This window comes from Bufo gargarizans, chromosome 10, assembly GCF_014858855.1.
Source record: "Bufo gargarizans isolate SCDJY-AF-19 chromosome 10, ASM1485885v1, whole genome shotgun sequence".
In the NCBI taxonomy this organism is placed as follows: Eukaryota; Metazoa; Chordata; class Amphibia; order Anura; family Bufonidae; genus Bufo; species Bufo gargarizans.
This window is the reverse complement of record NC_058089.1, coordinates 12,324,698-12,341,410: the sequence shown is the minus strand read 5'-3', so window position 1 is coordinate 12,341,410 and position 16,713 is coordinate 12,324,698. Positions and strand designations below refer to the sequence as shown.

Here is a 16,713-nt window from a genome sequence, read left to right as displayed (position 1 = left end):
TAACCGTTATCTAGCAGTGGGTGCATAAGGTCTCGCACAAGTTTCCCGCTAACACCCAGGGTGGGGGGGACATTCTGGGGGTTGAATATAGGAATCTCGCCCCTCCTACACACGAAACTTGTAAGTGTACCCTGAGGTGTACTCACAAAGTTTGTACAGCTTCACGCCATAACTCGCCCGCTTTGAGGGAACATACTGGCGGAAACTGAGTCTCCCCTTGAACGCATATGAGACTTATCAACCACAACCTCCCTTCCAGGTACATAGGCCTGTACAAATTTGGCCCAAAGTGATCGATGACCGGCACGATTTTGTACAGGCGGTCATAGGCAGGATCACCTTGGGGGGGGGGGATATGCTGCATTATCTGTAAAGTGGGGTCTGGTAGAGTACAGGTCCTTCTCAAAAAATTAGCATATTGTGATAAAGTTCATTATTTTCTGTAATGTACTGATAAACATTAGACTTTCATATATTTTAGATTCATTACACACAACTGAAGTAGTTCAAGCCTTTTATTGTTTTAATATTGATGATTTTGGCCACAGCTCATGAAAACCCAAATTTCCTATCTCAAAAAATTAGCATATTTCATCCGACCAATAAAAGAAAAGTGTTTTTAATACAAAAAAAGTCAACCTTCAAATAATTATGTTCAGTTATGCACTCAATACTTGGTCGGAATCCTTTTGCAGAAATGACTGCTTCAATGCGGCGTGGCATGGAGGCAATCAGCCTGTGGCACTGCTGAGGTGTTATGGAGGCCCAGGAGGATTCAATGCGGCGTGGCATGGAGGCAATCAGCCTGTGGCACTGCTGAGGTGTTATGGAGGCCCAGGAGGCTTCAATGCGGCGTGGCATGGAGGCAATCAGCCTGTGGCACTGCTGAGGTGTTATGGAGGCCCAGGAGGCTTCAATGTGGTGTGGCATGGAGGCAATCAGCCTGTGGCACTGCTGAGGTGTTATGGAGGCCCAGGATGCTTCACTGCGGTGTGGCATGGAGGCAATCAGCCTGTGGCACTGCCGAGGTGTTATGGAGGCCCAGGATGCTTCGATAGCGGCCTTAAGCTCATCCAGAGTGTTGGGTCTTGCATCTCTCAACTTTCTCTTCCCAATATCCCACAGATTCTCTATGGGGTTCAGGTCAGGAGAGTTGGCAGGCCAATTGAGCCCAGTAATACCATGGTCAGTAAACCATTTACCAGTGGTGTTGGCGCTGTGAGCAGGTGCCAGGTCGTGCTGAAAAATGACATCTTCATCTCCATAAAGCTTTTCAGCAGATGGAAGCATGAAGTGCTCCAAAATCTCCTGATGGCGGCTGCATTGACCCTGCCCTTGATAAAACACAGTGGACCAACACCAGCAGCTGACATGGCACCCCAGACCAGCACTGACTGTGGGTACTTGACACTGGACTTCAGGCATTTTGGCATTTCCCTCTCCCCAGTCTTCCTCCAGACTCTGGCACCTTGATCTCCGAATGACATGCAACAGTCCAGTGCCGCTTCTCTGTAGCCCAGGTCAGACGCTTCTGCCGCTGTTCCTGGGGAATGCGGCACCTGTAGCCCATTTCCTGCACACGCCTGTACACGGGGGCTCTGGATGTTTCTACTCCAGACTCAGTCCACTGCTTCCGCAGGTCCCCCAAGGTCTGGAATCGGTCCTTCTCCACAATCTTCCTCAGGGTCCGGTCACCTCTTCTCGTTGTGCAGCGTTTTCGGCCACACTTTTTCCTTCCCACAGACTTCCCACTGAGGGGCCTTGATACAGCCCTCTGGGAACAGCCTATTTGTTCAGACATGTCTTTCTGTGTCTTACCCTCTTGCTTGAGGGTGTCAATGATGGCCTTCTGGACAGCAGTCAGGGCGGCAGTCTTACCCATGATTGCGGTTTTGAGTAATGAACCAGGCTGGGAGTTTTTAAAAGCCTCATGAATCTTTTGCAGGTGTTTAGAGTTAATTAGTTGATTCAGATGATTAGGTTAATAGCTCGTTTAGAGAACCTTTTCATGATATGCAAATTTTTTTAGATAGGAATTTTGTGTTTTCATGAGCTGTTTGCCAAAATCATCAATATTAAAACAATAAAAGGCTTGAACTTCTTCAGTTGGTGTGTAATGAATCTAAAATATATGAAAGTCTAATGTTTATCAGCACATTACAGAAAATAATGAACTTTATCACAATCTGCTAATTTTTTTAGAAGGACCTGTATGTCCCCACTCCAGTACAGCCTGGCACTAGATTTTTTGACTAGGCCCATGTGCAGCATGAGGCCCCAAAACGTCCTCATCTTGGCTGCACTGACCGGAGTCCAGCCACCGGGCCTAGCCAAAAAGGAGCCCGGGTTTTGAGCGACGAACTGTTGGTGGAGCAAACGAACCTGTACGCCCATTAGATTTCTTAGTTGGTCACTGAAAAAAATTATTAAAAAAGTTGTATTCAGCGAAGCCCACTGTGTAAATCTGGATTCCTGGTTGTCCAACAAAATCGTGAATCGCGGGCTCAAAGTTCTCTGGGGTACACCATGCAAGTTCACCGCTAGTGGGCTCTGGTGAACTGACCTGGTGGGCCGGAAAACTAGTACGAGCCCCCAGAGCTTCTCGTACTAGGGTGGGGCACAGGGTCCCTAGCATAGTGGTCCCCTCGATCCGCCTGGCCGCTTCTCTGCCGCCTTGGGGGCTCATCATTGCTTGATGAGGAGGAGGAGGAGGAGGATGACGACAAAAGGAACGTGGGGTCATCCTCGTCCTCACTGGGGCGCTCTGACTCTGAGGTAAGGTGGGCGTATGCCTCCTCGGCCGAGAACATCTGGCGGGCCATAGGGGAGTGTGTCTGCGTGCGTGTAAATCTTTATTAGGTGTGCGTGTGTGTGGTGGCACGGGTGTTCCCGGACTTTTACCTAAACCTAACAGGGAAAAATAACAAAAAAAATAACCAAAAAAAAAAATAATGTGAAAAAGAAAAAAAATATTCTAACTCGCTGATCAGCGGTGGGGTGGGCAATGCACTAACAGTGGCCGGACGCTAAAGAGCGCCGGCCACTGTCAGTGTACGCAAAAAAAAAAAAACTTGAGCCCCCCAAAAAAGGGGGAGGGGGGCAAGCTGCAGCCCCCCTGTGGGCCCCAGACACCCTAAGAGGATGATGCAACACTAAAAAACTTTCCCTAAAGTCTCCCTGCCTGAACTAAACCTTTCCCTACCCTGTCCCTAACCTACCTTCTAGTGCCAGATGGCACTGTGGAGGATCGAAAGAGGGGGTGCTGGGCACAGATCAGGGGGTGCAGGATCTGGAGATCGGGCAGCAGGCTGCTCTCTCCAACGGCCGAATGGAGGAGGAGAGGAGAGCATGGGGGAGTTAACCCCGCCTGTGCAGCCAATCAGAAGAGATGCTAAGGATGGTGATCGGTGGTGGTGTATCACACCACCGATCACCATCCTATTCCGGATTATCGGGTCACCAGAGACCCGAATAACCCGGAAACACAGCAAACCGCAGGTCTGAATTGACCTGCGGTTTGCTGCGATTGTCGATGCGGGGGTCACAGGACCCCCCTAGGCATTGTGCCAGAGTGCCTGCTGAATGATTTCGGAGAGGAGGAGGCAGACGCCTTAGTTTCCTGGAAAAATCACTCGACGCTGAGAATAGTTATGAATTTTCTTTATTCAACAGCATTTTTTATCTTTTTTTTACAAAGTCAAAAATAAAGAATCTAATTTGGCAAATCTTTATAAAGGTGAAAACGGCAGCGTTAGTTAAAATAGACAACTTCTAAATATATTGATTTCTCTCCGGATATAGAAAATAAAACCTCTAGTAATTAAAACCAAAATTAAGAAATCCCATCCTCGCTGGAACAATAAAACGCAAAACTGAGAAATTTTTCAAACCACAGCAAACAGTGGCGCCCACGACCTGCGCTACTGGGTCGTATCACAGAACCGTAAAAACCTGCCCAAAGGGAACCAACAGGTGTGCCACTAGGGGGCGTGGTGATGACATCATGACTGTAACATGTACCTCTGTGTGATGTCACTAGTGTGACTCAAGTTGTTGTGAAACTAGAGCTCTGAGCATACTCAAAGCCTGGAGCTTGCAGAGGATGCTGAGAGTTGTAGTTTTATAACCATTAAATGGCAACGTGATTTAGCTAGGAGAGTGGCCATTATGGACTATGCAGATATCTCTGGGTTTATGATGACATCAGGATGTATACCTCATATGATCTATAACCTATACAATAGTTTATGGCTGTGACTATGCTGGTGATGTCATCATAGTGTGTCTGGTCTAATGCTAGTGATGTCATCATGGTGTTGCATACCTCATATTTATGAGAGCCTTGGTGTGGACACCCTAGAGCAGTGATCAGCAACCTCCTGCCCTCCAGCTATGGAGTACCTATCACTCCCAGCATGCACAATTGCTTGTCTGCTCAGCTCTCCCACTGAAGTGAATGGAGCATGCTGGGTGTTGTAGTGCCAGAGGCTGCTGATCCCTGCCCTAGTTGCTTCCCCTTCTCCATCCTCACATAATTATTTGACTTACTCGTCACCACTTTACTTTGATAAAATAAAATTGAAATGTTCCTTCCGAAAGTCCAGTGTATGAAAACCAGTGTTAATGACTAAATCTGTGAATCATTAGAACATGTTACCGCTTCAGTGCCGGGTTCAGAAAGTGCTGCTGAGTGGTCGCCCTCCCTTCCACAGATGATTCCATGGGGGCAGGGACTCTCGCCCTCTGCTGCAGGTTAAGGCACTTCCTGTCCTGAATTCTACAGGGCCACATTCTGAAGGCGCGCTCCTCCTCCTCCACCACCGGGAGTCTCTGGCGAGGCACGCTCCTCCTCCTCCACTGGGAGTCTCTGGCGAGGCACGCTCCTCCTCCTCCACCGGGAGTCTCTGGCGAGGCACGCTCCTCCTCCTCCTCCTCCTCCTCCTCCTCCTCCACCGGGAGTCTCCGGCGAGGCACGCTCCTCCTCCACCGGGAGTCTCCGGCGAGGCACGCTCCTCCTCCACCGGGAGTCTCCGGCGAGGCACGCTCCTCCTCCAGGTTGTGGTTGCTTATTTTGTACATCATGAAGTTTTCTACAATCAGACGGTCAGGGAAACAGTGCAGCGGATAAGCTCCAGCACAGCTGTGCGACAAACTGAAGACACTGGATGATGGGGGTTGTGTTTCCAGGGCAGCAGGTGATGGAAGGTACAGGGTGTGAAGGCTGCAGGTGATGTCTCTGACCCCCGACAAATGATGGAGCCAGTCAGTGGTCGTACACAGCGTGAGCTGACAACAGAACAGAAGACAAAGTCAGGATGTAACTCAGGATAAGTAATGTATGTACAGTGACTCTACCAGCAGAATAGTGAGTGCAGCTCTGGAGCATCTTTTTGTCTCTTACCTGCCACTTGTTTGCTGCGCTGAGAGGCCTCAGACGCAAGGGCGTACGATATGGTGATCATTCTCTCTTGCTCTTGCATATTGACGTGTGAAGGAGGTGAGTCCTCAGGGGGTCCCAGCGGCTGCAGGTTGTGAACACTGCGGGGAGGATTAGAGAGATCAGACTGGTGCCCCGGAGACCCACCAGGTGCTAGAAGGGAAGCCGAAATGACACTGACCTGGACCGAGCCAGGATGTTCTTGATCTTCGCCACCCTCCTCGATCGCGCCTCCTGCTCTTCTCTGCTCAGCGGTTCCTCTGGCTCCAGGTCTATATATCTCTCTGGAATCTCGACCTTGTCCGGCATCGATAACTGTTCAACAGCAAGGAATGTGACAATGGAGAGACCCGTGCAGAAACCATCACACTCCTCGTGACATTAAGGACATTACACATATCCAGCGTTATTAGTCATTCATTTCACCTTGTATCTGATTCATGTCTCTTCTGGGATTTCTATTATTTTAACCAGACATGAGAAACTCCATGATGCCGTATGTGATGGTTGGTTGTGCTTTACTGGGACTAACCACTAGATGGCGCCATTACTCTAAATGGGACCGACCTCCGCTCTCTGCAGAGTATTCGTATCATCAGGTAGCGAGAGCTTCATGTGGATGAATCCTCTGCAGCCGGACCCCCCCCCCATTATCCATAGAATGTTCCCCCCTCTTTACTGCCGCTGATCTCCACCCACGAATTCCGCACTTTAGGGAAAATGTATCCAGACTGGTGCGGAGGAACAGTGGAGCATTAACCTACAACCAATCAGGTCGCGTCTCTCATATCCCAAAAAATAAGAGCTGGAACTCGATTGGTTGGTACAGACACCTGCGCTTCTCCACTGAAGTCATAGACTTCATAGATGGCGATCAGACCCCATTACCTCTTTGCCGATGTCCAGGTCGTAGTCCTGGGGCTCCAGGTCCAGCTCGGTCACGTGTATGGCCTTGGCATGTACCCAGCCGTGATCTTCCTTTTCTCGCTCCTCCACGTCCCGTGCCGCCTTCTCCAGGAGCTGGAAATCAAAGTCCTGCTCTCGCCTCCACTGATAACAGACATAAAACACGGTAAACTTCTCTGCTGCCAGGACATACACCCAACACTCGCCCGGAACACCCAGCTGGAGGCACCGTGACCACACAGGACTCGGCTTCCTCTACAGGCGCCCCAAAACACCCCGTAAATACAAGTCCCCGAGTTGTCAGCTCCTGGGAATCCATAGGAGTTGTCAGCCAGCTCTCCTGTAACTCTGGAGGCGGAAGTGTATCACTGACAACCTCTGCAGGAGCTGTAATGGCGGCCAGATTAGTTGTCACTCAGCTTTCCTAGAAACGGCCGGACAGAAGATGGCGGCTCTAGAGCTGGATTTTTGGGACAGGAGTATTCCCCGCAGACAGACGGGAGTAAGGATGGGAGCACATCTTCTACCAGTCCCGGCACTGTGCGATCTTCCCTCCACTTTTCACTCTCCTGTATCTCGGCCGCCAATCGTTTGGAGATTATTTTTTTTTAGATAAGGAAATGAAAATCATTAAATTGTTTTCCAAATCCAAACACAAAGCATGAAAACCCAACACACACCGACTCTCCAAGGGTTAAAAGGGAACAATCTGCAGGAGGTGACGACACAGGAGGGCCGTGGATACAGGCGTACATCAGCAGCGGAGATGTAACGTACGTAAATATGTGTGCAGCGCGGATGTACGGTATAATGTGTGTAGGGTTGATATGTGTTCATACGTATGTGTATATAATATACACTGCACATATACATTATATAATGTATATATAAAATATGAACATGTATGTAACGTGTATATATAATGCATAGTCTATATAATGTGTATAAATAACATGTATATATAATGTACAATGTGTGTATATATAAAATGTATAATGTGTACGTGTGTGTAAATAATGTATAATATATATGTATGTATAGTCTGTGTATATATATATCATAGTGTGTATACAATGTGTATGTATAATGTGTGTATACAATGTATACTTCCACACTTGCGTTGTGAATTCCGGTATTGAGATCCGGCTGAGGATCTCAATTCTGCAATTAAAAGAATCCGTTTTTGATTTTGCACATCAGGATGCGGTTGTGTGAAATCAAAATGGCAAAAAACAGATCCGTCACTAAATACATTGAAAGTCAGCGGGTAACGCATCCGTTTTTTTAGGCTTCTAAAAAACCTGATCCGTCACCATTGACTTACATTGTTTTCAGTACCGGATCAGTTTTTTCTTTCCCGTTTTTATGACCGGTCACAAAACGGAATACTGATGGAACGGAAAACATCCCGCTGAATCCTGAACGGAAACCTTTGTTTCCAGTATTGTAATCCTCTGCCGATTCTCAATACCGGAAAACAACAACGCAAGTGTGAAAGTAGCCATAGTCATGTGTGTATGTATATTGTGTGCATAATGTGTTTATATAAAATGTATGTATAATATGAATATAATGTAATGTTTGTATATATGTGTATATATAATGTGCGTATATTATATACATTAATTTAAAGTGTTTTTCTCTGGGATAACCCTCATCCTCTCATTTTGTCTCGAGGGTTTTGTCAGAGGCTCCCGGGGCAGACTCCACAGGGGTTGTCACCCAGGGCGCCCACCTCGGGTGTGGACCCGGGGGCTGGGTGCATCACAGATTGTTCCCTTCTAGTCCCATCATTCATCAGTCTGCGCCCCTCGCAGTGGCCGCCACATAACGCCATACTCCTGCTATCAGGCGGCGGTAAAAGCCGACAGAAGAGATTCTCAGAAGGTTCGGATGGTTCCAGTTTATTGGTTCTGGCAGAAATACATTAGAAGCACCAAGCGGAGATCAACAGCGTCTCCGAGAGGATCCGAGAAAGTAAAAAAAAAAAACTACAGTCTCCGAAGTGCTGCCTGGGTGATAGTGCCCGATGGGAGTTATTGCTCTTGGGGAGGATGAAATGAAGGACAATGAGACTGCAGAGTGCAAAACATATCGATACAACCCTGTGTCTCCCGAGACCCTTACTGTCAATCAATGTCACTGACCAATCACTAGAGATCAGCGGTGACATCACTGAGAATGCCACCTATCCATTCACTAGAGATCAGAGGTGACATCACTGAGAATGCCGCCTATCCATCACTAGAGATCAGAGGTGACATCACTGAGAATGCCGCCTATCCATCACTAGAGATCAGCGGTGACATCACTGAGAATGCCGCCTATCCATCACTAGAGATCAGAGGTGACATCACTGAGAATGCCGCCTATCCATCACTAGAGATCAGAGGTGACATCACTGAGAATGCCGCCTATCCATCACTAGAGATCAGAGGTGACATCACTGAGAATGCCGCCTATCCATCACTAGAGATCAGCGGTGACATCACTGAGAATACAGTCTATTCATTTACTAGAGATCAGCGGTGACATCACTGAGAATGCAGCCTATCCATCACTATAGATCAGCAGTGACATCACTGAGAATGCCGCCTATCCATCACTAGAGATCAGCGGTGACATCACCGAGAATGCAGCCTATCCATCACTAGAGATCAGCTGTGATATCACTGAGAATGCAGCCTATCCATCCACTAGAGATCAGCGGTGACATCACTGAGAACGCAGTCTATCCATCCACTAGAGATCAGCGGTGACATTACTGAGAATGCAGCCTATCCATCACTAGAGATCAGCTGTGACATCACTGAGAATGCAGCCAATCCATTGCTCAGCGGTGACATCACCGAGAATGCTGCCTATCCATCACTAGAGATCAGCGGTGACATCACTGAGAATGCCGCCTATCCATTCACTAGAGATCAGCGGTGACATCACTGAGAATGCTGCCTATCCATTCACTAGAGATCAGCGGTGACATCACTGAGAATGCTGCCTATCCATTCACTAGAGATCAGCGGTGACATCACTGAGAATGCAGCCTATCCATTCACTAGAGATCAGCGGTGACATCACTGAGAGTGCAGCCTATCCATTCACTAGAGATCAGCGGTGACATCACTGAGAATGCAGCCTATCCATTCACTAGAGATCAGCGGTGACATCACTGAGAGTGCAGCCTATCCATTCACTAGAGATCAGCGGTGACATCACCGAGAATGCAGCCTATCCATCCACTAGAGATCAGCGGTGACATCACTGAGAATGCAGCCTATCCATTCACTAGAGATCAGCGGTGACATCACTGAGAGTGCAGCCTATCCATTCACTAGAGATCAGCGGTGACATCACTGAGAATGCTGCCTATCCATTCACTAGAGATCAGCCTTGACATCACCGAGAATGCAGCCTATCCATCCACTAGAGATCAGCGGTGACATCACTGAGAATGCAGCCTATCCATTCACTAGAGATCAGCGGTGACATCACTGAGGGGGGTTGATGGTGATGTACATGACAAGCAGCCGGTGAGGTTGCTGGATGTCAGGATGGTGCAGGGCTGAGGCGGTTCGGTTTAGATGAGTATGGCGGTTAGCGGGGACGCTCAGAAGAGGCGCGAGATGATGAATGAGACATGAGGAGCAGAGTGTGGGGTGATTTTAGGGGAGCGGTGATCAGAATTGGGGGTCCCGCACAGCAGCTGGGGGACTGACAAACCTGTTTACTCCGGTTGTGCTGAAGCGAGAGTCTAGACACGTGCAGCGAGGCCTTGGGATCTTGTGCTTGTGATCTAGAAGCTGACGGCTCTGCAGAGCTATACACTATGGCGCCCGGGAATCCCGCAACCTGCTCTACCATGCACAGCGGCACTACAGACTACATAAGCTCCTCCCTCTGCGCTAACATACTGAGCTGAGGTCCGCGGACAGGGGCCGGACAGCGCCTCGGCTCGGGGCCAGCTGCTTCTCTCCTTGGCTCAGCGTTCTCTTGCGTTCGCGGACTAAGGCCTTCTGATGGCGTTTCATGCGCTCCAGCTGCTCCTCGGCGCTCATTTTACCTCTTTGGTTGTCGCCGGCGTAGAGGCGCTCAAAGGCACTTTTTGGTCTGTCCTGTGGAGATACAAACGGAGAACAGTTGCACAAGGAGAGAACTCCGGGGCAATGTGAGCAGAGGCCCACCAAAGTAGCCGGATCTGCACGTCTTCCCACCTTAGCAGCGTCTGCGGTGACGCCCCTCCTCAAGGTGACGTATGATGCAACGGACGACGACTGCGGCAGCCGGGAGGTCGACCCAGAAAAACCTGTAGGGAACAGTTCACAAGAGTCACACTAGATCGCCTCACAACACCGGTCACGCGTGTACGGAGTACAGAGGCTAAACATCACAGCGCCATACACTGGGGAACAGCAGATACAAGGGCCACGGCAGGACGACCCCCACATTTACGTGGACAAGTGGAGCCAGGAGTGTGGACCATGTGAACATATCTCAATAACTCGGAGTCTTGGCCTGGCCATGTCATGCTCTAGAGCTTGTGTCATACATGATAGTTACTGGTGAGCACGCAGATCACGGACGCCGTTTCTTACCTCTACCGGGCAACGTCTGGTATCCAGAATCTGAGGCCAAAAAGGCGGAGGTTGAGGTGTCGGCGTCACCTAGATTAGCAAGTTCTGGATCGCTCACATAGGTTCGCAACTCCACCTGTGACCAGAACACACACGTTATACCACCTGCCTACCGGTCACTTTACGAAGGGCTAACATCCCCCGCAGGACCTCACCCTGTAGTCTCCGTTCACACCCTGACCCAGCTCCCGGTCTCGCTTCCTCTCATCAGACTGTCTCTTTAAGCCCCGCACCGAGGTGTGCCTGATGACGGAGGAGTCTCTTGGTGGCGGAGGCAGCGCAGGGGGGGGTGGAATATTGGGCGCGGGGTCTGCATCTTCAGGACTGTACAGGTCGGGCAGTGGTGGTCGTGGGGGGGCACTCTCCTCCTAATGACCAGATGGGGTGTAATTTGTGAATAATGCTCCCGTAGTACCAACCCCCGCCTGCACCGTCTACTCCTCTTCACAATACTCACAAACTTTGGCGGCGTTGGCGCCCGGGTCGGAGACTGCAGCCGCGGTTCTGGTTTCTGCAGCAGCTGCGGCTGGGAGTAAGATCTGCCGGGGATGAATGGCTGGGGGTACAGCCCAACCTCCAGAGTCGGCTTCACAAGACTCGCTGGATTCTGGGGCGATTTACTGCGAACGGAGGTAAAGGCCGTAGTTCCGGAAGGCACAAACGTGGAAGAAACCAAAGGCACGGTTTTTCTTTCTGGAAGAAATGTGGTTGGGCAAGCGGCCATGTTATCTCAGCCTCCACCAGTCACACTCCCCGGCACCTTGTACCGTAAGTGACCATCGTGCAGGGGACACCGCCAGGCCCCTCCACCATGTTTACCCCCGGGGACCGTTACCTGGGTTTTTGAACGACTCGACCAGCAATTTGAAATTCAGTTTATTGGTGCTGAGTCCGGCCGTGACGTCTTCGATTCTCCACAGATCTTTCTGCAGCTGAGACCGGTCCTATCCGGGAGATGACACATCAGAAGATGAGAGGCTGGCTGACAACTGACCCCACAAAGCGACCTGGAGAGTCAAGGTGTCACCAGGCGCATTACCTGAGAAGACGGCGAGCGGGTCATCGGCTCCTGTAACAGCTGCCTGAGCTGAACTACGTCGCCCTCCAGCCGCAAATACTCGTTCCAGGAGTTCTCCATGTCCTGCCGCACACAACACACAAGGATCAAACCAGAGCCGAGAACCGCACCGCGGGCAAGCACACCGCCGCCGCCATCTTGCTGAGAGGATAATCTTCCCTGGGATCCAGGGACACATCATCCAGAAGCAGCACTAGTCTAGTGTCTATAGAGGGGTGGGGGGCGCTCTGCTGTATATTATTCGTACAGGAGGGGGCGCTATGGTGTATATTATTCGTACAGGAGGGGGCGCTCTGCTGTATATTATTCGTACAGCAGGGGGCGCTCTGCTGTATATTATTCATACAGAAGGGGGGCGCTCCGCTGTATATTATTCATACAGGAGGGGGGCGCTCTGCTGTATATTATTCGTACAGGAGGGGGCGCTCTGCTGTATATTATTCGTACAGGAGGGGGCGCTCTGCTGTATATTATTCGTAAAGGAGGGGGCGCTCTGCTGTATATTATTCGTACAGGAGGGGGCGCTCTGCTGTATATTATTCATAAAGGAGGGGGCGCTCTGCTGTATATTATTCGTACAGGAGTGGGGCGCTCTGCTGTATATTATTCGTACAGGAGGGGGCGCTCTGCTGTATATTATTCGTACAGGAGGGGGCGCTCTGCTGTATATTATTCGTACAGGAGGGGGCGCTATGGTGTATATTATTCGTACAGGAGGGGGCGCTCTGCTGTATATTATTCGTACAGGAGGGGGCGCTATGGTGTATATTAGTCGTACAGGAGGGGGCGCTCTGCTGTATATTATTCGTACAGGAGGGGGCGCTCTGCTGTATATTATTCGTACAGGAGGGGGCGCTCTGCTGTATATTATTCGTACAGGAGGGGGCTCTATGGTGTATATTATTCGTACAGGAGGGGGCGCTCTGCTGTATATTATTCGTACAGGAGGGGGCACTCTGCTGTATATTTTTCGTACAGCAGGGGGCGCTCTGCTGTATATTATTCGTACAGGAGGGGGCACTCTGCTGTATATTTTTCGTACAGCAGGGGGCGCTCTGCTGTATATTATTCGTACAGGAGGGGGCGCTCTGCTGTATATTATTCGTACAGCAGGGGGCGCTCTGCTGTATATTATTCATACAGAAGGGGGGCGCTCTGCTGTATATTATTCGTACAGGAGGGGGCGCTCTGCTGTATATTATTCGTACAGGAGGGGGCACTCTGCTGTATATTTTTCGTACAGCAGGGGGCGCTCTGCTGTATATTATTCGTACAGGAGGGGGGCGCTCTGCTGTATATTATTTGTACAGGAGGGGGGCGCTCTGCTGTATATTATTCGTACAGGAGGGGGCGCTATGGTGTATATTATTCGTACAGGAGGGGGCGCTCTGCTGTATATTATTCGTACAGCAGGGGGCGCTCTGCTGTATATTATTCATACAGAAGGGGGGCGCTCTGCTGTATATTATTCATAAAGGAGGGGGCGCTCTGCTGTATATTATTCGTACAGGAGTGGGGCGCTCTGCTGTATATTATTCGTACAGGAGGGGGCGCTCTGCTGTATATTATTCGTACAGGAGGGGCGCTCTGCTGTATATTATTCGTACAGGAGGGGGCGCTCTGCTGTATATTATTCGTACAGGAGGGGGCGCTCTGCTGTATATTATTCGTACAGGAGGGGGCGCTATGGTGTATATTATTCGTACAGGAGGGGGCGCTCTGCTGTATATTATTCGTACAGGAGGGGGCACTCTGCTGTATATTATTCGTACAGCAGGGGGCGCTCTGCTGTATATTATTCGTACAGGAGGGGGGCGCTCTGCTGTATATTATTCGTACAGGAGGGGGGCGCTCTGCTGTATATTATTTGTACAGGAGGGGGGCGCTCTGCTGTATATTATTCGTACAGGAGGGGGCGCTCTGCTGTATATTATTCCTACAGGAGGGGACGCTCTGCTGTATATTAGTCGTACAGGAGGGGGCGCTCTGCTGTATATTATTCATACAGGAGGGGGTGCTCTGCTGTATATTATTCGTACAGGAGGGGGCGCTCTGCTGTATATTATTTGTACAGGAGGGGGGCGCTCTGCTGTATATTATTCGTACAGGAGGGGGCGCTCTGCTGTATATTATTCGTACAGGAGGGGGCGCTCTGCTGTATATTATTCGTACAGGAGGGGGCGCTCTGCTGTATATTATTCGTACAGGAGGGGGCGCTCTGCTGTATATTATTCGTACAGGAGGGGCGCTCTGCTGTATATTATTCGTACAGGAGGGGGCGCTCTGCTGTATATTATTCGTACAGGAGGGGGCGCTCTGCTGTATATTATTCGTACAGGAGGGGGCGCTCCGGTGTATATTATTCATACAGTAGGGGGCGCTCTGGTGTATATTATTCATACAGGATGGGTTGCTATGGTGTATAATATTCGTACAGGAGGGGGCGCTATGGTGTATAATATTCGTACAGGAGGGGGCGCTATGGTGTATAATATTCGTACAGGAGGGGGCGCTCTGCTGTATTTTATTCGTACAGGAGGGGGCGCTCCGGTGTATATTATTCATACAGGAGGGGGGCGCTCTGTACAGGAGGGGGCGCTCTGCTGTATATTATTCGTACAGGAGGGGGCGCTCTGGTGTATATTATTCATACAGGAGGGGGCGCTCTGCTGTATATTATTCGTACAGGAGGGGGCGCTCTGCTGTATATTATTCATACAGGAGGGGGCGCTCTGGTGTATATTATTCATACAGGAGGGGGCGCTATGGTGTATATTATTCATACAGGATGGGGCGCTATGGTGTATATTATTCATAAAGGAGGGGGCGCTCTGCGATATATAGATGTGTTGCCACTAGAGGGCGCTATGATGTAAGGGTGGACACGCACCGTGGAGACCTTGGACATTTCGGCTCTGATCTGCACTAGGTCTTCCTGTAGGAGGCGCTGCTGGTAGGAAATCTTCTCCATGTGCTGGGGTTGATCCTTGTACTGATCCATCTGTCTATGCAGAACCTCCAAGACAGTTTCAAGTTTGTCCTGGAGAAAAAAAAAAAAAAATGAGATCAGTGACCACAGGAGGAGGAGGTGGTCGTGGGGTAACAGACGGCGGCGCTCATAAGGCTGTAATGCAGGAGGAGGCGGTGACTGCAGGCCCCTCCCCGTGTCTCCACAACCTGGCCACTGATCAAGACAGAGGCCCCGCCCCAGGCCACTGATCAAGACAGAGGCCCCGCCCCAGGCCACTGATCAAGACAGAGGCCCCGCCCCAGGCCACTGATCAAGACAGAGGCCCCGCCCCAGGCCACTGATCAAGACAGAGGCCCCGCCCAGGCCACTGATCAAGACCCCAGGGTGTGGGCTGCTGATCACTGGAAAAACAAAGCATTGAGGGACATCCTCTGACCTTATTGTCCTTCAGAGCTCGAATCTTATCCTCCAAGTCCTGCAGGATCCGGTCCTGTTCACACAGGACACTGAGCTTCGCCTGGAAGAGATGAGAGACGTATGAGAAAAACTGAAATATATGAGAGAGAGCGCGCGCGGAGAGAGAGAGCGCGCGCGGAGAGAGAGAGCGCGCGCGGAGAGAGAGAGCGCGCGCGGAGAGAGAGAGCGCGCGCGGAGAGAGAGCGCGCGCGGAGAGAGAGAGCGCGCGCGGAGAGAGAGAGAGCGCGCGGAGAGAGAGAGCGCGCGCGGAGAGAGAGCGCGCGCGGAGAGAGAGCGCGCGCGGAGAGAGAGCGCGCGCGGAGAGAGAGCGCGCGCGGAGAGAGAGCGCGCGCGGAGAGAGAGCGCGCGCGGAGAGAGAGAGCGCGCGGAGAGAGAGAGCGCGCGGAGAGAGAGAGCGCGCGGAGAGAGAGAGCGCGCGGAGAGAGAGAGCGCGCAGAGAGAGAGAGCGCGCGGAGAGAGAGAGCGCGAGAGAGACAGAAAAGAAAGCCAGAAAGCCGAGAGAGAGATGGAAGATACACGAGAGAGAAGCCGTATTTACACCTGGGACCAATGGGGAGGATAAGGGTGAGGCGTCATATCTCCCATGTGCCTCACGGTGAATATCGCTCACTTTCCCGCTACATGTGTCCGTGGACGATCAATTAACCATTTGACACCTGTGACATTTCCTGGATTCTGATCGTCCATTCCGCTATCGCCCATGTGATCGTCACCACTAACAGTTAATGGCGGCTGGCGGGGACGGCTCTTAGTGCGCCGCGCTCGCTGTCATCTGGTCATGAGTCACTTACATCAACCTCACTTTCAGCGATTCGGACGGGTTTCGTGGATCGATCTCTGAAGGATTCTCGCCCGGTCACCTGATGGTCATAAGACACGACTTGTAAGAGATGGAAGGGAAACAAGCACTGAAACAAAGAGGCCACTGGCGCATGCAGCAAACGGCGTGTAATGATCCCGGCAACATGGCGGCCGGCCACACAGCTCACAGACATGTCATGTGACCACTAGGACGGATCCGCCCCTAAAACCAGAGGGAGGGGCTTGTCTCACAGCCAACAGGAAAGTAAGAAAAAAAAATGTTGCTTGGCAGCTGCCCATGAGCTTGATTCTGTGTTGAGCACCTAAATCTGGGGCGGCGAGCACTTCCACGTCGTTAACCCTTGTGCTGCGCTACGAGAAGCAGAGCCTGACGCTTCCATCTCTCTCCTGC

General features: G+C 50.8%; 1 protein-coding gene across 10 annotated transcripts in view; it reads right to left on the bottom strand.

Moving 5' to 3' along the window:
• Window positions 1-3,643: 3,643 nt before the first annotated feature.
• Window positions 3,644-16,713, bottom strand: part of PLEKHA7 (pleckstrin homology domain containing A7) — a 69,686-nt gene continuing 56,616 nt past the window's right edge. For all 10 annotated transcript variants that reach the window (XM_044270997.1, XM_044270999.1, XM_044270998.1 and 7 more), the window contains 14 exons: window positions 16,292-16,360; window positions 15,460-15,540; window positions 14,943-15,092; window positions 12,014-12,115; window positions 11,810-11,918; window positions 11,432-11,667; window positions 11,130-11,342; window positions 10,936-11,050; window positions 10,555-10,646; window positions 10,255-10,455; window positions 6,326-6,487; window positions 5,619-5,752; window positions 5,402-5,538; window positions 3,644-5,286 (listed from right to left, as the gene is read on the bottom strand). In XM_044270997.1, the coding sequence (XP_044126932.1) occupies window positions 5,264-5,286; window positions 5,402-5,538; window positions 5,619-5,752; window positions 6,326-6,487; window positions 10,255-10,455; window positions 10,555-10,646; window positions 10,936-11,050; window positions 11,130-11,342; window positions 11,432-11,667; window positions 11,810-11,918; window positions 12,014-12,115; window positions 14,943-15,092; window positions 15,460-15,540; window positions 16,292-16,360 (1,824 nt within the window). In that variant the 3' untranslated portion in view covers window positions 3,644-5,263. The remainder of the gene's footprint in view (window positions 5,287-5,401; window positions 5,539-5,618; window positions 5,753-6,325; window positions 6,488-10,254; window positions 10,456-10,554; window positions 10,647-10,935; window positions 11,051-11,129; window positions 11,343-11,431; window positions 11,668-11,809; window positions 11,919-12,013; window positions 12,116-14,942; window positions 15,093-15,459; window positions 15,541-16,291; window positions 16,361-16,713) is intronic.